Genomic DNA, 21862 nt, shown 5'->3' on the forward strand with positions numbered 1-21862 from the left:
TTCGAAAGCATAATGGGAATTATTAATCCTCGGTTGGACTGGCAAAACTACTATATTTCCCTCGGGGCTTCGCCCCTCGGGAAAAATAGTAATTGCCAGACCAACCTCGGATAAATAATTCCACTATACTTTCTCAAAGCCTGATATATTTGTTTAATAGTGAATCCATGCCTTTCATAGAAATATTATTAAAACGGGTGACGTCGTCACCTTACATTTACATGCATATTTACAAAGAGGCAAGATATAGACACCAACGACTACTCTAAAGGACAACAATCTTTTTTTTTTCTTATTCATATAGACATGTGGCACTGCCTGAATATATATATACAATTAAAATGCAAACTAGTGATGCCTGTAATAATATGTTAGTAATAACTTTTCTACTACTAGTATTCCCAACTCGAGTTTGACTTCTCTATTACCTGAATCTGTGATTAGAAACGAATAGCAATAACGTTATTTTATGTTCATTAGACAGTATTTAATCATATTTAAAAATATATATTATAAAATTGATATCTAATCTTGTCACAAGTTGGATCAATATTCGCGAATGCTCGAGTATCGATGGTGGTGTCAGGAATTACTGAATCATGTGAATAGTATTTGAAAATGATTGGGAATCCTGGCAAAAGGAAAATGCTGAAAATCAGGCCTCTACTGAAAGAGTTTCCTGACTCAATTTTCTGACCGATGATTTAACAACAGACTTGGCCCACTTAACTAATCCAGTTAAGTTAGAGCTTAGGATGACAGTCTATATTGCATTATTTAAATGACTAATAAATTAAACCATCACATATACAGTCATTTGACATAAACTTCTGCCATCGTATGGTTTCTTTTCCAGTATATAACACGATCGTATCTACTGGGCAGGTAAGAAAGTCACAGTCATTGGCATTTCTATCATCACGAATGCGTAATTATAAACATAATCTACAATATTCTATCATAATATATCTCAATATGTGAAAATCTAAAATAGTGTCATAATTTAAAATAGTATCACTGTTTTTAGAAGTTTTTTTGTGTTCACATTTGGGATTCATTACTCCTCTAAAAGCTAAAGTAATGCACCGATAAACAAATAGTAAAAAAAATTAGAGATTCATAAATAGACATAGTAAGTATACAACCCCACAAACACACTCACCCACACACATATCGTCTTTAGTTGAAAATTGGGGGAACTCACTTATCATTAATCGTTAAAGTGGGGACTTGTGTTTGCGACCTCATACACTCAAAATGTTTGAATTTAATCACTGATCTGAAAATTAGAGTGTACAGACCAGTGAATTTAATCCACTATCCGGGCTCAATTTCGCCAACCGGGGACGCTTCCTATTGCGCCACACACACGTACAAACACACCTATACACAACTTGAGTTTATTAATGGAACTTTTTAACAATCGTGAGTCTGATATGAAACGGTCTGAAATGAGATGAGGGACTGATTAGCACGGTTAGCTGGACCGCGGACGTCCCCGGTTGTACAGTAGGGCGTCCAAGTTGATGGATAAAAATATAAGATAAACTTTCATAGAAGTGTATACTGAACAATTAAGTACAGAGTATTTTAGGCACAACAAAGAAATTATATGGGCTTCATTTCAAGGTATGATGGTAATAATGCATATCTTTGAAATATCAGAACTTTGTTCAAATCATACTACTTTTAACCTGAAGTCATCAAAATAATAGTGATGCAATTTATCGGTGTCCTTTTCTCCTGTCCCTTTTTTCTTTCCGACACTTAACGATTTTTCATCATCGTCTTCTTCACTGTTCATGTCTCGCAAAGCTAGACCAAAAATGGCGCAGGCGAAAATTACAATCATGATAGCCGAATAGCACACGATGAATGCGATAGCCAACAGGTGATTGCTTCTTTTCCCGACGAATAGGCGACATTTTGTGAAGTTATGATTCCAGCCGCTTTGTTGCACATCAACGCTTATTTGTGTGTAGAGTGTGGTGAAAGAGATGTTTGCGGAATTTTCATAACGAATTTTCGAAAGGCCGTCGATTCCCATCCTGCCAACTGCGTTATCATAAAGACAGTGTCTGTAATGGAGATAATGACAGAGAGATAAGGGGAGGGGGATTAGGCGAACTAAAAATATTACTCTTCTCACCATTCAATAATTACTGATAATTGTTCAATCTTTTACGAGAGAATTTAGACAGGAATCTCTTTAATGGCAATTGCGTTAATATATACCAAACACATAATAATGATGATAATAATAATAATAATAATAATAGGACATTTATAATGCGCAAAACATATCCACCATATTAGGGGTGCTCAAGGCGCTTACAATAAACTTAAAGGAGAATGAAACCCTTGAAACCAGCTAAATCCATATCAAAGAGAAAAATCAAAGAAACATATTGTTGAAAGTTTGAGGAAGATTGAATGAATAATAAGAAAGTTATGAGCATTTGAATATTGAGATCACTAATGCCATGTAGATCTTCCCATTGGCAATGCGACCAAGATCTGTGATGTCACACACGTACAACTCCCTCATTACTTTAGTACTTATTTCACTTATATTCTCACTTTTATAGAGTCTATCACAAGGTGAGGTGTTCTCTTTATATGAGAGGACAAGTACAGAGGTTTCACAACATTATATCATTGATGAATCGTTTGTCATATGATTAGAATGAGCAAAAAGAGATGTTTTGGGGTATATTTTCAGTGTCCAAAAGGGGAGAGTTGTTCATCTGTGACATCATAGATCTTGGTCGCATTGCCAATAGGAGGATCTCCATAGCATTAGTGATCTCGACATTCAAATGCTCATAACTCTTCTATTGCTAGTCCTATTTTACTCAAACTTTTGTTGATCTTATTCTTTGATTTTTCTGCTTTCACAAAAGATAACTTGCTCCAAGAGTTTCATTCTCCTTTAACCTCACTACTGGTACACTTACAATTTGGCCACTAAATAAGTTTTCAAAATGGCCTTAAAATTTTCTACTGATCTACAGTCTTTTAGTTTAGTTGGAAGATTATTACCAATGCTTTCCATGTACAATGGTCATCACTTTATCATATGTAATTATCGAATTGTGTTGGTTAAGTTTGGCCTGTAGACCTATACTATCTGTACTCACAATATGCTTTAATATCAAATACAAAATACTAACACTGGATTGGATCAGGGAAGTGGTATAGTTCCCCAATGCAATATTCCAAATAATGCTCTGTGCTTCTTCCCCTAAATCCATCCTGATAATTTTTGTCTGACGTAATTTCTTATAAAGAAGAGTTCTTTTTCTAAAGGTGAAAATGGCAAAACAACATCTAACAGTTTTTTTTCTGGACATCCACATGGGGGTCCTGAAATTATAAGGAGATATAGCATCTACAAGGTGGCCATTGGGAAAACAACGCGTGCTTCATGCCAGCTTTACAGACGGGAAACATGTCTATCTTCGTAGTATGAAGATCTTAACAAACACGATACCATTTACATATTAATGACCAGTAGACCAACTTTGTAATTATTACTTTTCAATCATTCTCCAGTCAAATTTAAAACACCAGTTAGTTTAAGCACTTTCATTATTCTTTCATAGAAATTTCAATAAACACTGAGTTAGATTTTTTTGGGGTAATCTGTATGTTTTGTAAGTTTGATATACAGTAGGTAGGCCATTGTGCTACGGGGTAATATTCTTCCGAGCAACAGCTATATTTAGTATGCTTTCATCAAAGCCCCCTGACCAGCATGTATCACTGCTCCATTCTGTAGTTTGCTTTTACCATGTATTAAATTCGTTTACGTTTGCATCATGATTTGGTCAAATAAGCAAATAAATTAATAATGATGATAATAATATTTATAATAATAATACTTATAATAATAAAACTGCTACCTACCTATGAACACATCTCTCCTTCTGTGTTTTCTTTTTATGCCATAAATCACGATAGTATCCCTCCGCTGATTTTGTGATGTTTAACTCGACAGACTTGACCCTCTTATACAAATCACTATCTTCGCCACCCCATCCCCAATACATGTTGGAGTAGCCATTAATCTCATCAAACTGTTTCGCAGTTAATCCCACGACGCCTCCAAAATCTGTCAAGTAGGGGTTGCTATGGTGGCAAGAAAAATAAGAGTTATGTTAATAATTAACCACAGATGAAATGAAATATACAAAATACACTGAATGATGTATTCAACTTAAGATTCAGGGTATAGTCTTCACGCTTCAAGACTATCATAATGGAAATTATTTTCGTTTTGTTTTATATTTACTGCATATGAAGCATTTCATCTCATTTACTTTTTGTAACATTTCACTCCTATTCATTGGTTTTCACTTAATTGACAAAAAGAGAACCCCTTGAGAATTAATTGGAAATGAGAATTAAAACCTTCTTTGCCAACTGTACCTTTGTTTATTCCAAAGTTATTTTGTCTTTCAAGGTGGTTAAACATTAACATTAATATGAAGGTGTTCCGCAGGTGTCTCTGTAATACACAATACTATTTAAAACATGCATATTGATACTCGTGTTTGACGAGGACGATATCCTGACCTCGTAATATGAAAATTCACATACATATAGCTTTTAGCGTCCCTACTGATACCCTCAAACTCTACATATTTATTCTTATGCTGCGTAGGACTCCAGGAAAATGGGCTTCATCACATGAACCTCTGAAATATTAGTTCGTAAACCTATTATTGAAATGAAATATAAATATCACAACATCGCAAAGAGGAAAAATATCAACAATGATTGCTACTTATTGATACAAAGAATCGCTGAAACCTTATAGGATCTTACCCAAAAGCGTATTCCTCAAGCCTGGTAGCGTAATGTTTTGGATGGTCGTCGCAACCGTAGTAGTTGGTAATATTCATAGGAACATAGTCAATGTCGTGGAATATGTAACAGTCCCACTTTGTACCACCAAGCTGCGCCATTTGATAACCGATATTCTTCATTAAACCTCGATTCATTGCTTCTGACGGTCCCTAAATTGGTATCAAGCAGAATAGTCATAATTATTACCGTTGACCTTAAATGAATAATGAATTAAAAGGGTAGCATTGTCGTAATCATTACTGTTATCATCATGTGACACATATTGTCTTCCACCAACCGTGTGATTTTAATGAAGCCTATATAAGTCGAGTGCCTTGGATGTAAATGAACAATGCTTTAAAAGCATCATCATCACTATCATCAGCATCATTTACCATCATCACCATCATCAGCACCACCGTCGTCACCTCCATCGTATCCATCATTATTATCATCATCATCATCACCACCATTATGAAGATCATCACCACTCATTATCATCACCATCATCGTCATTAACACATCATGACTACCATCACCATCGTCATCGTTAACGTCATCAATTGATGAACTGATTGTAGGCATTCGTATTACATGTATTACCTGTTCTGCAATAAATATTCCGAACTCCAGTTCTTGATTCCTCAAGAAGGGTACTAAGTTCCTCAGAAAGACGTTGAGATTGTAGGCCCGATTGCGATAGGGAATGATGATTGCAACCTGTTGATGAAACATAATGACAATTCCAAGAAATGGCAATTAAAACACAATTAAAAACGACATTTCATGATAATGACAATTCAAAGTAATTTCATTTAATTAGATGAGTCAGGGTCTCTTTTTGGGGTAAGAAATTATAAAGGTGAAGAGGAATTCTTGTTACATATCGTTTTGAAAGGAACTGTTAAGAACGGCGCATGGGGTATCTGTAGAGGAGCTTACAAACGTCACCGCGAATTGCGTTGGATAGTACTATACCAATTAGTACTGGTGATCAATAACACATCCTTTATAGGTTATTGCCACTTACGATAGATTGCATCTTGCGATCAGTAACATGTCATTTACGAAATCGTCACTTGTTACAAATATCATTGTTATATATGGAGTACGTGATTGCAAATATATAGATCGCGAGGTCATACTTGCGAGTTGCGACCACTAGTGATTGGCAGTGTTTTTCATTATCAGTGGTGCATGATAACGTCTTAAAAACCTCGGGAAGAAAAATCGGTGGCACTATAATGACAGAGTATGGATATGGGCGGCCCTTAAAGGTCAAGTCCACCCCAGAAAAATGTTGATTTGCATAAATAGAGAAAAATCAAACTAGCAGAACGCTGAAAATTTCATCAAAATCGGATGTGGAATAAGTAAGTTTAAAGTTTCACTTATTTTTCACAAAACAGTCATATGCACAACTCAGTGACATGCATATGAGTCGGTCAATGATGTCCATCACTCACTATTTTTCTTGTTTTTCTTTTATTGTTTGAATTATACAATATTTCATTTTTACTGATTTGACAATAAGGACCAACATGACTGAACTATATAGTATTAAACAATGCTAATTCCACATGTTTAGGGAGGAATTAATCTTTTTTCACTTGACAATGAGGGGAAAATTAGAATATTTCATATAATAAAATACAAAAGAAATATTGAGTGGATGACATCAGTCTCCTCATTACCATACCGACCAGGATGTGCATATAACTGTTTTGTGAAATAAAGCGAAATTTCAAAATGTCATTTCTTATTTTACATCCGATTTTGATGAAATTTTCAGTGTTATGCTTGTTGGATTTTTATCTTTTTACTTAAATCATGCAAATTTTGTTGGGGTGGACTCGCCCTTCAAGGACCCCCTATTCCAGCCTTATTAGTCATTCCGAAGCATATCACTTTTACTGCTCTCCATTTACCAACCCGTTCTCAAGACCCCCCCCCCCCGCATTTCACACTAAATTCCAGTTCCCAAGCACCCCCATTTGCAGAGGGCCCGCGTGTAACTTGTTAGTTCTTAAAACCCTTCATTTCATAAGCATTTTCCGATCTGGTTTCTATTCCAGTGCTCCCACCCATGCCACCGAAAGAAAGACAAGTCACTTCCCGGGCCAGTGGTGTATTGTATAAGGTGGGGGCACTGAAATTCAGACCGTAATGTCCAGTGAGTTGGAAGGGCTGATCGACTTTTTTTAAACGTTCAAAAATTAGATTTACGAATTCAATGTCATTTCTTCTTTATAAAGATAATGTAAATAATAGCTTTAAAGATGGAATAATGATTTGAATTTCAAAGTCGACAGCCTCAACATAATCAATTTGGCATTTTCTCCACGGCGCACAGTGGGCCAGGAGAGAGCAAAAGTGCGCCAAAACTAATTTTTGGTCATGGAACAAATTTTGTTTTTTTCATGTTCTAAGCAAAGATAAGAACCTGTAGAATGCCTCCATACAATATTTCTCCATTAAATTGATTTTTAGTTGCCCATTTTTATTCAATATTACCGGGAAATGACTCTTTACGGCTACCGCATGTGTAAATGACACGTTTTAGATATTTCACTGTTTTAACAAAACGGAAAGCTTAATTTATTTCTAATTCACGGTGCTCTTTGATGAATGATTGTTTTAAGTGATCAAAGATTTTCAAGATAAAATGATAATCCCTTCAGAGGCAATTTTGGACGAAACCATTTCACAATGGGGGGTTTTAGCAACTTTTTTTTCATGAGCATTTCTTTTACAAATTGCTGCCGATTGCTGCGCTGTAAATACCATGACGGTCTCTGTTATAGTTTATGCTTTACACTGATACCAAATTTAGCTGCATATACGTGCATTTTCTGGAGATATAACCAATTTTTCAACCACATGTTCGCCGTATTTATCACAAAAATCGTTCCAAGTTAGTGTCCCATTATGCGCGTGCCGAACGTTGCGGGTGACTAAACAAACTCCCCGTCGCGTGCTGGGAGAGAGAGATAGGGGGGGGGGGTGTGTCTGGCTCAAGTGTCTGGCTCTTGTGACTGGTGTCTGCCTTTGAAATATTTTCGTTAAACATCCGTAAAGGCAAGCTTTCATTTCCACTTCCACTAACTGTATGATAATACATGTAACACAACTTCATTTCTATGCCAAACTGTTCCATCCCGTGTTCCATATCTGATATGCTGTCATCCTGAGAAGATTAATTCTTAAGGTAAGATTCCCGGGTAGATTATATATATTTGTTTTGTTGTTCATAAACCCCGGGGGGGCCACTTCCATTGACGAGTGGATACCATGCGCGACCACGGGGTCTTGAGAAGCACCCTAAACACGTATTTTCCATATTCTGAAAATACACCCCTTAACAAGTATTGGCGTGTGAAACCCTACCATTAACAAGTATTGGAAACAAATACTATTGGCAACTTGTTCCCAGAACTGAGCAAGTACAGCGATGTATTTTCCATATTCTGAAAATGCACCCCTTAACAAGTATTGGAAACAAAATGATACTCTTAGCAAGTATTCCCTGAAATGAACCCCTAAACAAGTACAGATATATTTTATTTTTATGTCACGCGTCCGTCGGTCGTCGGTTTTACCTTTAGACACCATTATTTTGGTTGTACGGCCCCATCTTCCACACCTCGCGCAAATCGGACTCTAAACACGTAGTGTTGGGGCAAAAAGGACATCCTTTATAAAACATTTTGATTTTGTTTTATCATCCCCGCACATTTGACCCTAAACACGTATATTTTTCCGGGCAAAATAGATACCCTTTTTTCAATATTTTTGTGTTTTTGACACCCTTATCACGTTACGTACGTAACGTGCCCTATCTTGAAAAAGACATCCTTTTTACGTGTTTTTTTGGTCGCGCATGGTATCCACTCGTCAATGTAAGTGCCCCCCCCCCCCGGGTCATAAACCAAGTAGGGGCTACTCTATATCGCTATAACACACATGACTAGGGATTTGATAGGTCTCACGCAGTTTTCTGACAAAATATGAAATGTGTATAGGACAGAGATGGGATATACGTGGGCTCTATTACATGTATAAGTTGCATTATCATTATTAGTATTTATCCCCCCAGAAGGTTAAAGGGTTTGTAACTTCACATACACGTATGAATTCGTTTATCTCTTGGCTCATTCTAAATTTGCTATAATCATTAGTATCGATCAGGAAGGAAGTGTATATTATCATTTCAAGGATTGTTTGGTTTATGACTCTCATTGACTTTATATGTTTTCCACAGACTAATGGTAACAGGTGACATTGTGATTAGTAGCAAGTTTTTAAGAGTACAACAATCACAGCCTCTTCCCCCTGATGTTCAAAGTATGCTAAAAGATCCTCTCACCAAATACATAATAGTTGGTGAGATAGAGAGAGAGATTCTGATTCGGAATAACTTTGTATACGCCGTTCTTGGTGAAATAGGTAGGCCTTGTAGGGCCTTGTACTAATTAACCTGCAGAGGACCCGGCCTCTATTATTTATCACTGGAATCATTATTTTAAAGATTTCACTGTCCACTTCTGGTATCAATCCATTTTAATTTATGTAGGTGTGGTTAATCACTGTACCCAGGGAATGAAAATACTCCTTTTCATTTTTTTTTACAATTTCACTTTGAATTTTACAATTCCGGATTCATGGTAGGGCGCCCTCTTTAAGCGATACTCAAGTCACCAATTGAATTATTAATTTTGTACCCCGAGCACAGACTTTTCTTGTTTGTTTGCCTGTTTGTGTGTTTGCTGTTTGCTAATATTTTTAATTATTGCTGAAATTTTTCTAAAACTAGTTTCTGAAAATTTGAAACCTATTGTAGAATTAGAAACATGTAATTTCTTCTCAAATGTTAACAGCCAATCAGAAAACAGTATTTTAACGACGTCATCAATATTTGAAAGTACTTTTATTGAATTCTACGGGTGAAATTACCCCTACGTACCAAATTTAATCGTACAAATTTGTGAATAATGGGTTTTGGTGCACTTTGGGTTCATTCTGGCCCACTGTGCGGCGAGGTAAATATCATGTGCCGGCCTTCGTGTCACTTTCTCGAAAGTCACATTACCAAGTGTCATCACTCCGTTTGGGGTGGGATCAAAATGTAGGCCTTCGATTTCCTACGATGAAGCCAAGTCTCACTTCAACAAATATAAATCCTCCAAAGTTTACTGGCTAGCTAAATCAGAAATTGTCTCAATCCGTTTAAACCAATATTTAACGCTTATGATTCCAACACAACCGTGGGCAAAGAAGGGCACCTACCTTCCATTTTGGTGTGCAGTTCAGGGGGATCCAGTGCCCCCCTGGGAAATAGAGGTACGAGTCGATCTTCATCCCCATTCTATTTGGTTGATCCGATTCCGCATCCAACTCGTTGTTTCTATTTCCAAGGTCAATGGACTTCTCCACATCCAGAATCTGTCTCAACTGCACATTAGCTTGGCGTGTCAGTCTTTGGGCTTTCGATCTGTGCTCTTTGAAGATCACCCGTTCTGTTTGGAGGAACTCGGATCCCGTAATATTGGGTGAGTAGTCCGAATCTAAGATAATGAAAATTAGATTTGTTGGGTGAAATATATCATAATTGGAATGTTTTTGTCTCTGTATAACCATTGCCTATACTCTCGGAGTAGTAGGTCCATGCTCTTAATAACTTTTTTTGTTCGCATATTAGAATTAGAATTCATTAGAATTGTTATTTGTTTAATCACGGTGCCTACGTGATGTAATAAGTAGGTCTCCATATGGCATTTGACACAATTCTTATTAATTGTCAGAAAAAATATCTGCCTACATTTCAGTGTTTCATAATTGCTGCATAATAGTAAACAGATTTATGAAACAGCTTGCGATATAAATGTATAAATGATTAGCAGATAAAAAACTTGTTTAATTGTATTGGCTTTCTTCATAATTGATGTATAAATTTGAATCAAACAGCCTTTTTAGCATCTCATTAATACCATGGACCTATTACTCAGAGTAGTAAGTCGATGGTATAACTTAGAGGAAATTTCCAGTGGAGAGTCAAGTCAGGGAAGGTATACGAACTCTTTGTCATTTGTCTTAGACGAGATGCGTGAGGGAAGGAGTTTTTGACAAAGTTTACTGAACGTCCTTAGAAATGTTAAAGTATCTCGAGCATCATAGACCGGTGTATGCTCAGTGCTTCCAGTTTCTATTAGGCCCTACATAAAACTTATTTCGAGTTTCGAATACGTAAATTCATATTATCTAAAGTAATCTCATAGGCAAGGCTTAAAGGATATTATTCCATGCTGAGAATTATGATCTAAATTCGATTTTATTTCATATATTGTTCTCTTCTGCGTAAATTCATATCATTCGTGTAAATTATTTTCCATATGATGTTTATGTTATTGTTTATTATTTTTGACAAGAGTCATAATTAAAATGCACTAAAAATATCGTTCAAAACAAAAGCAAAAACAAAAAATTGGTAAATATGATGAATTAGTAAAGCAATAAAATGATTATTTTCATTCATTAATATCAGATTAAAAAATAATGAAGTTATCATATTTTCAGATATATTCAATAAACCTTGGTGATTTTTGCTTTGAGATTATTTATAAAAGTTTTCCATATTTCAAAAGGAATGGGAAAATTACACAGTATGCATACACACACACAAACACACACCTATCCACCCACACGGTAACGAGTCGGCAAGCACAGAGTAATATTTGACCCTTTAACCAATACCGTGTCTAGAGTGAAGACCAGAGGCCAACTCTCTGCCCGTGTCCTTGGTAGAGCCAGCCGCAGTACATTGTGGATCTAGTCTCACTACTTCAGACTTTGCATTATGCACTATGAAACTTGCGAAAGAGTCTGTGCCTGCAGACTACACTATTAACAATAATTTAAACAACACTGTTTAATATGTGAATCGCACAGTAGTTGTTTAAAAAGTTAAAACAAGTGTTTAAAATCTTAAAAAACCGTGCTTAAATTATTGATAATCAAATATTTTAAATTTAAACTTTGTTGTTTAAGATTTTGAACACATGTTTAAAATGTTTATACAACTACTGTGCGATTCACATAGTAAACAGCGTTGTTAGAAATATGTTTAACCGTCTAATAACCACGCTAACGTAGACATGACTTGGACAGAAAGTATTGAAGGGAAGACGCATACGCGGGTGGTACGAAAAGCAAACTTGGTTAGACAGCAGGAGACATGAAGACATACAGACAGACACAAATAGACAGATACAGGGGTGAAGAGGAAATATGAAGAAGAAGAAGAATTATTAAGGTACATATAATTTATGTTCTTACCGTCTGAATTTATGTGGTCTGGGAAAGCACATTTTTTATCACCTGATCAAATAGAAACCAAAATGGAGAGAAAATGAGATAAAACTTTACATAGAAGTGCATGGTTACAGCTATATCTAATTATACTATATAGTGACAATTCTATTTTCGATCATGTTTTTCAATCGGTTGCATCAATGGTGTTTTCCGCTCGTTAGGTAATCCATCTACAGAGTTGTTTTCTTCTTAAGTATCATTAATGACTATGTATGTTCGTATTCTGTATTCATTTATCCATTTATTGATAATTCATTATTGTTTTTTAATTGTTCACTCCACAACCTTTGTAGATAATCGTGAGTTTGTGCCAAATAGGTTTCTTTTGATTTTAATAATATTAATTTTGAGGCGGAACTAACAGTTCGAGCGTCGAGATGATTCATACAAAGGAATCGGTCACTCGTAAATGGGGCGGAGCCAGGATGGGGGTGAAATACATTTTTTCTTCACTTTTCCATAAAATAATGGGAAGTGAAAAATAACTCGAGGATAGTTAGTAAAGAGCATCACGCGATTGCCCCCCCCCCCCTACCAACATGACCAAAAAAAGAATAAGCAATCCATGCTCATTATGTTCAAGATCATGCAGACCTTTCATTTCAAATCATTTTGTTTCCTTTCCAGAAAATTAAACTGTCTTGTGAATTATAATTCAAGTTATTCTATACATGTATAGTGCCTATGAGTTATAAAATGTATACATTCGAAACTCAATTTATTATTAGTTTAATATATTATTAGTTCACGGTGTTCACGGCCATCTTTCGAAACATGTTTCGGTTGGAATGGAAATTTGGACTTTAAATTGCAACCTCTTGTCTATGAGCATTCCTTGATATTATTGTAATTGTAAGAGTAAACAGAATTTATCCACGATTACAAGGGCGACCAATATTAATTGGGATTCTGTATCCACAAAGGGCCATAGATACGTTTAAGAGGGACAAATTTCATTCTGACTGCAAACACTGTGAAAGGGAGTAAATTCTTTTATGCGAGTTTCAGCTTTTACACCCGTTTGATGGGAAATTATGATTTATAATTCAAATGAAACAAATGCTTTATTTATAATCATATTAAAAATGTTCTTGAAAAAAATATCTGGAATCGATCGCAGAGGCGTAATAAATAATAAAAAAATGATCGGGCCAGACATGGCCTTTGAGGCAAAACCAATATTTTTTTAAATACCTTTTTGATACAAAATTTTGTGAGAGATTTCGATAGTGATTAAAAATAAATGTTACATACTTGAAGTTAGTGCTTTGTACGAGGCGTCAACGTGAAGAAGCGAGTGAATGTCCGGGATGACGTTTTTGGGGAGAGACATTTCTTCCTTCAATCGCAGTATTTCAGATTCTAAAAAACAGAATGACAAAGGTAAATGATTATGACGGCAGAGGGCATGTGAGAGTGACCGATGATGATGGTGATGATGATGATGATGATGATGATGATGGTGGTGATGTTGGTGATGATGATGATGATGGTGATGATGATGGTGATGGTGATGATGATGATGGTGATGATGGTGATGATGGTGATGATGATGACGATGATGATAAATGACGACGGCGACCACGATTATGATGATGATAATATGACGATGGTGTGCCTATGATATAACGATAATGACGGAGATGACTGTGATGATATACCAAAAAAAAATAATGAAAATATACATGGTAGCAACATTGGCGATTAATGTATAGTGACAATGATTACGAGATGAATCCCCACAAACCTAATCATATATTAACAGTCTCATTTAGTATAAAAATATTTACGTTTCTTTCTAGCACCAACAGTTAATCAATCGCAACCGTCATCATCAAGACTGTTTTAATTTACATATTCATTTATTCAATATTTTAATAGGGTGCCCTTTTAGTAAAAGCTGGTTTCAAAAGGGCCCCAAGAGCATAAAAACAAAACGAGTATATACAATAGATAACATATACAAAAAAAAACATTATTGTGTATACATAAATAGAAAACAAAACATACAAATTCGGAATCATTAAATTAAATGAAACACAAGAACCATTGACAGTGAGCCGGACGTAAATCCCTTACATGCTTTTGGCTCTTTTGTGAAGCGAGAAAGGGTGGTTAGGGTTTGTAAACGAAGTGGTAAGTAATTGAAGGGATGGTCCGGGCTGAAAATATTTATATCTTAATACATAAAGTAGAATTCACTGAGCAAAATGCCAAAAATTACATCAAAATCGGATAACAAATAATAAAGTTATTGAAGTTTAAAGTTTAGCAATATTTTGTGAAAGCAGTCGTCATGAATATTCATTAGATGGGCTGATGATGTCACATCCCCACTTTCCGTTTTCTTATGTTATTACATAAACTCATTTTTTTTTTCATTATTTCATACTTGTGTGAATAATATGTCTCCCTTATAATGAAATAAGTTGCAGCAATACATATCTAATGCACTAAATCAGTTGTCAATCCAATTTTTCTAGTTCTTGGAGGAAAAAATTTGAATAAACCTAATTTCATATAATAAAATACAAAAGAACAAGTGGGGATGTGACATCATCAGCCCACCTAATGAATATTCATGACGACTGTTTTCACAAAATATTGCTTAACTTTAAAATTCAATAACTTTGTTATCCGATTTTGTTCAGTGAATTCTACTCTATTTATTAAGTTATAAATACTTTCAGCCCGGACCATCCCTTTAAACATTGATAATGAGGAGATAATGAATGAGCATTTCTAATATTCGGTATTCCATTTTGGGACATCATTGTAGGTTGGTGGCAAATCTGGTCATTAGGTTATGTTTTCGGGATACGAATTTACATTGACATTAAAAAAAATCAGAACATCTAAAATATATCACTCTTTGGGGATAGGATAACCATTCCAGATCTTTGAACAATATTGTTCAGATGGGGTAAGGACCTTATCTTTAAGCATTACTCTGGCGACCCGTCTCGGAACTGTTAATATTTGATTCGTTTGGGTAATTAATCGTACACCCCATACTTTAAAATCAACCAAGAGTCCATTGGACTTTGGATAATACAGTCATAAATCAATTTTGCCGATGTTATGTTAATAAATGTTATTGCTCATTTCATTATGGCGAGAGCAGCAAATTCTTTTTTACAAACATAGCCAGCATGGTCATGCCAAAGTAGTTTATCGTCTATTGTAGCACCAAAATACTCAAGTTAGTTGATTTATCATTTATTATCATCAATCATCCTATATCTTCATTGCCATCATTTTATTATCATTCCTTTTCTTTTCAATATACATTACGATCGTATTATTTGTAACGCGAGGTCTAAGACTTTTTATACGTTATGTCACCTGATGTTTATGACAAAATATCACACACATGTACATATTGATAGGGTTTGGATAAAATAAAATTTTGTAACACATATCATAGTAGAGAAAGTTAAATACTCCCCCCCCCAAAAAAAAAAAAAAAAAATGTTTTTTTTAAACACGAATTAACACCCAATCATTTCAATAGCATCATAGAGTATTAAAGTTTATTAACCTGCTAAGAATACTAAAGGCTTAAGTCCGTTAGATCTAGTCTATATCTAGGCCTATACCATCGTATTTCCTGTTTCATGTAAAATGAATTCCCTCTAGTGTAATTCATGATTATGACTGAGAGTCCATTTAAAAGTATCCATTCGCATACGAGTACCTTGTTTTGTTATGATTATGAGTGTGTGTATAGGTGTGTGAAAGGGTGAGAGTGGTCATGCTTGTGAGAGTGTGCGTGTGGGTGTGAGGGTGAGTGTATAAGCATGATAAGAGAGAGAGAGAGCGTGTAAGGGGTGGGTGATTGTGTGAGTGTGTCTGAGTGTTTTGGAGATGTGCATTGGGTGATAGAGGGTGTAAGTACATGGGCTTATGCAAGAGTGGATGTGTTTTCGAAAGAGGATGAGGGAGTTTGTGTAGGTGCATGTGTATTTATGTAAGGGTGGATGTGTTTTGGAGATGTGCGAGAAGAGGAAGGGTGTGGTGGTTTGTGTGTTTGAGGGTGTGTCTGTGTGCTTTCGTGAATATGTGTTTGTGGATGTGTTTGGGGATATGCATGAAGGAGGAGGTGTGTGGGTGTGTGTGTGTGAAAGAGGATATGTGTGCGTGGGAATGTTGGTGTGTGTGGTGCGGTGGTCGACTGATCTAAGGAGCCTTCCAAGAAACATTATAGTCCATGCAAGGTTAAGGCTCGCACCAATGCACAGCACTTGCACTCTACCAGTGGCGTACCTAGGATTTTCCACAGGGGAGGCAAATCCGTCCGCCAAAAAATTTGACAAGCCAAAAAAAAAAAGGTCTTCAATTACAAATGAAGGATTTCGTACCAGAAAAAAATTTGACAAGCCAAAAAAAAAAAGGTCTTCAATCTCAAATGAAGGATTTCGTACCAGAAAAAAATTGACAAGCAAAAAAAAAAAAAAAAAAAAGGTCTTCAAGCTCGTCAGGGGGGGGGGGCAATAAAGGTCTTCAAGCTCGTCAGGGGGGGGGGCAAAAAAGGCATTTCAAGCTCGTCAGGGGGGGCAGGGATACGTCCTTTGCATGGGTTGTGGCTCTTCAGGGGGGGGGGGCAGACTGCCCCCTCTGCCCCCCCCCCCCCGTAGGTACGCTAGTGCACTCTACATAGATCTTGGCATACACTTAGTAAATTCAAATGCCATCAGCAAATTTGGTAGCAAAGTGTGTATTTTTTTCTAAAGTAATGAAAAATAATTGAGTTACTTAATGACGTAAACTCAATTATGCATCCATTATAAATTAACAATAGTATGAGTGGACCAAAAGATCAAATAATCAAAATAGAGAGACATAGCAATAAATGCATCAATCGCCGGAAATCAGGTCAATGGTAAAATTCCGTGTTTGTAAACCGCTTTTAAATTTCCTTCCTCTTGCATGTAATAATTTAAAAAGAAATTGGCATAACTTAATGAATAAAATCCATGTTCTGATCAAGGAAATATGATTGACATGTTTTTTTAATACAATTTCAACTATTGTTATCTTATCTGTGCTGAAATGAGAAAAGGGGTTTCCCGATTCAAATAATGCATTTGAATAATTCACACAGTGCCATTAAAACACACTTGATGTGCATGCTCTGTATTGAGATGGTATTTTTATACGAAAGTGAAAACCCAGAATAAAACCATATAATGGCGCATGCTATTGTACCCATGATACCCATCAGTGAACATTAAGTAAAAGGCATGGTTTATTTTCTCCGTGGTGATGCATTGGTGAGCTATGAAGGAGTCCAAAGGATTGAAAGTTCTCACATCAGTGAGTATGAATTATGCAATAATCCCATAATGAAATTCGAAGATGAGTAGGTTTTCATTGTCTGGGCTCAATCATGGAAAGGAAAAGATTTTTTTTCCCATTTTGTAGGAAGACCTGTATTGGACTCTTTTTAGAGAATGTTTTGGTAGACTCTACGTTTTCCGAGGTAGGATTCAACACATGTTGAAATGCATGTAGGTTGGTATTATATTCTGACGGTAATGAAAACAATCAAGTTATCGTTCCTTATAATTTTTAAAGAAGTAAAAAAAAAAAGGAAGAGGAAAAAGAAATCTAGAAATTAGATAACGACCTTTTCCTGGGATGCTCAGAATTTGTTATAAAAAGTAGGGAGTGTGTATACGTAAAAATACAGCTCAGTAAACCATTTCGCTCAAGCATGTCAAGAACATATCTGTCTTTAATACACGATGATATATTCCCTTTCTCTCTTATTCTGATAATTTTATAACATACATGAATCATATTCACTGTCGTTTATTTCTTTACAGCTAGAGTGAACATGGTGAATATATTCTTTGATATATCACGAGTTATCTTGCTGTACATGTTGCAATGTCAACATATAGAGGAAGCACAACTGAAGTTTATGTACACTGACGTATAGGGCAAAATTATTTTGCAATGTCTTTCTCTTTTCAAGTTTAATTTGGTTCGATAAAAGACCCTCAACAAACAGTCGGTAGATTGCGTATGCAATTTGACAAATAAAAAAATATTAATTTAATGTATATGTATCAAAGCAAAAGATAAGTTCATTCATTAATTCATAAATATTCGACTTCGTTCAAGAAGCAATCGGTCTACAAACTTAACGTCACACAGTAATAAAATGAAGAGGGTGTAAATACTACTGCAAAGAGTGTAGGGGAATTTTCTCTTCCGTGAAAAATATGACTACATTTATGCTATCTATACTTCCCTGCAAATAGACGATTTCAATCACTAACCCTTTATGATATCTAATTTCTTGTAACTGTGCATCAAACACTTATAGACCCAATACCTAGTCATAATTATACCACTGTATTTCCGGTTTATTGTAGACTATTTTCACTTTAAGCCTATTTAATCACATACCGAACCTTTCTCTCAACATCGAATCGTTTAATCTAGGCCTACTACTTTATTTCGATCCTTAAGCATAAACTGTATATAGCATTGCACATTGAAATGTAAACGAAACAATAAAGTCGAATACGATTACTGATGACAAATATATAAATGGCTTGCGAATTTAATCAAACGGGCGATGAAATAGTAGAAATCAATATGAAGTAGATATAATATAGCATGAACAATGTTGAATGGGCTGCCCTACCCACTCATACACTATACATATATAAACCCAAAGTGTCCAATAACTTTACGGATTTCCGTACCACTAGTGATGTCGGCGCTTGTGTCCACATTTTTTTTAGATATGAAGTAAAACGGATCTTACAGAAGGAAATACATATGTTGTGTATTGGGACTATACACTCTGTAAACAATCTTAATACATAACGTGAATCGAATCTTACAGAACGAAATACACAATTATGTAATATATATAATTATGCATATATAATTGTGCTATTACGTGAATATTACTGATTTGATCATAACATTTTGTATAATATGCGTACAGGGCCAGTTTTGGAAAGAAGATTTGTAACAGACAATGATACCCTGTATACAAATTAATCTACAAATGAAAGAATTAATATACAAACAAAATATTGGGCCTATACTCTGTAAATACTTAAACCTATTGTGACACGAATCGTAAAGAATTAAATGCAGAAATAAACAAAATATTGGGTATATCCATTATTATAACAAGTTACTAAATGACTGAATGATCAGTTTGATGTTATTCACATTACATCTTACTAGCGTCTAATTCACTGTGTTCTAGTCAAAGGCGACAATAAGAAATGATGAAACAAAGTGTCCTGCATATAGTGTAAAATAGGTGACCATTTCGTCAAGACATGTTCAGCGAGTTTATGGGAATGAAATTTTTGGGAAGGAAACTGGCATCGAATGCAAAATGAGAACTTTATGTCGCTTGAGTACATACCATTTAGCGTGGTCGACGGCCATGTTTCTACTGAACTCGTTTGCTTGATGGATACGGTAACGTCGTCATCGTCATTGCTCCTGAACGTGCAAAACATGACGACGATGACGAAGATGACCACGAATGACTTCCTATGTTTCGTGATCATCTTCGTGGGGACCATCATTACCGCCATTTCCTGGTGCTGTTATAACGACATCGGGTAATGAAAAGGTGTAGCCCTGCAAGGAAGTCCGGAAATATACAGGTATGTGAGTCGAGAGTTCGTTTATCAAGGAAAGAGATGAATGGGCTTTTCACAAAGCTGTACGTAAGTTACCTATAGATTTTGCGCATGACTGGTGACCCAAGACGTTGGCGTTAACTAGGATTCTCAATATTTTCATTCCAATTGTCAAGTAGAAATCCGATTCTTGTCGACTAAAATGCTTGTTTTAGCAAGTATCTAAATTAAATTATTGTACTTCGTAAAAGGTTAAGGAATGGAGAATATGCACTCCCTCAAACAGGAAGAAAAAACTGGTAATTTACAAACAGCTTTGTTAAAACGACCCAGGCGCGACAAGTACAGATAAACAGTGATCCCAACTTGTGTGAATAATTGTAATCATCACCACCATTATCCTTATCAGTGGAAGCAGCAATGTAGACAGTGGCACTGTGGGCAACCCCCCTTCTTCTTTTTCCGTTTCTCCCCTTTTTTCCTTTTAGTTTTTCACAGGGGAGCGGTCGCCCAAACCCTTTTCCTAGCGGCGCCCCTGCCCCGAACCTGTATACAATTGTATTGAGAAACTTCAATGGGTCATCTCCTTCTCGGGTCATCACACCAGTCCTGTCGAGTGAAGAGCAGGCTACAAGATGTGGCTTCGGGGTTGAAAGACTCCAGCATCCCGTTTCATAAAGAGCTACAACTGTTGTAACTTTGTCATTATGGCAACTACCATGGTGACCTTGATTTTGATTGGCTGCTGAGCCCTGTAACCATGGTAGTTGCCTTAATGGCAAAGTTAAACAGTTGTAACTCTTTATGAAACGGGCCCCAGATCTTTGGTAGTTTATACATGGCTTTATATGCGGCAAACCAGAAGATGTTGCATCGTCTGGTCTTACTCACAGTCGCAGGTAGTGTCTCTATCCATCTAATATGGGTCAATAGTCGAAGTTTTCACACATGCCTATAATGATCTACTGATCCACAGACTTAATTGTAGAGCCTTGCCCTGAACGCCTATATTAGTCTGTCTGAGAGTATAGCAAAGTGTGGTCTACGGTGCCAAATGCGGCCAACAGATCTAGGAGTTCCATTGCTGACTGATCCACTGTCCATTTTCTATAAGATAAATCTAGAAACATTAGTGAGTAGTGTTTTGACACTTACAAGGTCGGTGTGCAGACTGAAACTGGTCAATGACATCATGTTCTAACAAATAGTCTGCAAGTCTTGAGAAGACAACCTTCTCTACAACCTTAAACGAAATATTATCTAAATGGATATTTATATCTCCAACGGTAACGAAATTGGATGCTTTATACAATATTGTCATCTAGCAAATGAGAACAATCGGTAATGAAGATCGAAAAATATGGTCATTAGAAATGGCAGCCGACAAAGATTCAGAACTTGCAAAATGATCTGACTTAAAGCCAGGGGAGTGAAATGCAGAGACATACAGCATCATCCGAAGATGTTAGCAATGTCTCGGTAATAACAATATCAAACTTATTATCAGAGACAAAATCCTGAAAACTAGTTGATATTATTTAGACGTGAACGTACATTTATTGAAAATAATCTAAGATAACTATTAAGTGTCTCACAGCTTCTGGTACCCCAATGTGACGTCAGGTTTCGTCCGAAACATAAGGACAAAATCATCATCCAAGCACCGGTGTTTTCCTCACGCCATTTCCTAGAACATTTCATGGATTACAAGTAACATCTGAAGTGGAATAGAAGGAATCATCAGGAGGGCCTGGATTTGGATTGATGCCCCCACCAATAAGCAGTATGACTTGGTGCAGAACGATAATAGTACATTATGGGACTACCAGTGACTTTCCCTTTGATTGGACACAAACATATAGTCCAGTCAATATAGGGTTTGACCCACCACTAATTGCAACACGAGATATTCCACTGCAATGATTTCAAGGAAGGTCCCCTAAACAACATACTAAAAGTCCCAAGAAATCCAAGTGGTGGAAATTTATGAAATTTGCATATTATGCAAATTAGCCATA

General features: G+C 36.0%; 1 protein-coding gene across 1 annotated transcript; it reads right to left on the reverse strand.

The window, feature by feature from the left end:
* Nucleotides 1-266: 266 nt before the first annotated feature.
* LOC129275084 (beta-1,4-galactosyltransferase 5-like) lies at nucleotides 267-20205 on the reverse strand. Its single transcript, XM_054911861.2, has 8 exons — nucleotides 19622-20205; nucleotides 13474-13581; nucleotides 12184-12225; nucleotides 10138-10415; nucleotides 5455-5571; nucleotides 4831-5021; nucleotides 3910-4131; nucleotides 267-2078 (listed from the first exon to the last, which is right to left on the reverse strand). Exons 1-8 carry the CDS (start codon nucleotides 19794-19796, stop codon nucleotides 1679-1681), a joined length of 1533 nt encoding a protein of 510 aa, XP_054767836.2. The 5' UTR covers nucleotides 19797-20205; the 3' UTR covers nucleotides 267-1678.
* Nucleotides 20206-21862: the final 1657 nt, after the last annotated feature.

The sequence above is a fragment of the Lytechinus pictus genome, chromosome 13 (genome assembly GCF_037042905.1).
Source record: "Lytechinus pictus isolate F3 Inbred chromosome 13, Lp3.0, whole genome shotgun sequence".
Classification (NCBI taxonomy): domain Eukaryota; kingdom Metazoa; phylum Echinodermata; class Echinoidea; order Temnopleuroida; family Toxopneustidae; genus Lytechinus; species Lytechinus pictus.

What these genes read in the sequence shown, in the direction of transcription:
- LOC129275084 (XM_054911861.2), bottom strand. Translation starts at nt 19,796, where the DNA reads ATGGCGGTAATGATGGTCCCCACGAAGATGATCACGAAACATAGGAAG. An exon ending in GTACAAAGCACTAACTTCAA is followed by an intron (nt 12,226 to 13,473) that starts GTATGTAACATT and finishes CTATTTGATCAG; the next exon opens with GTGATAAAAAATGTGCTTTC. An exon ending in AGACCACATAAATTCAGACG is followed by an intron (nt 10,416 to 12,183) that starts GTAAGAACATAA and finishes TCATTATCTTAG; the next exon opens with ATTCGGACTACTCACCCAAT.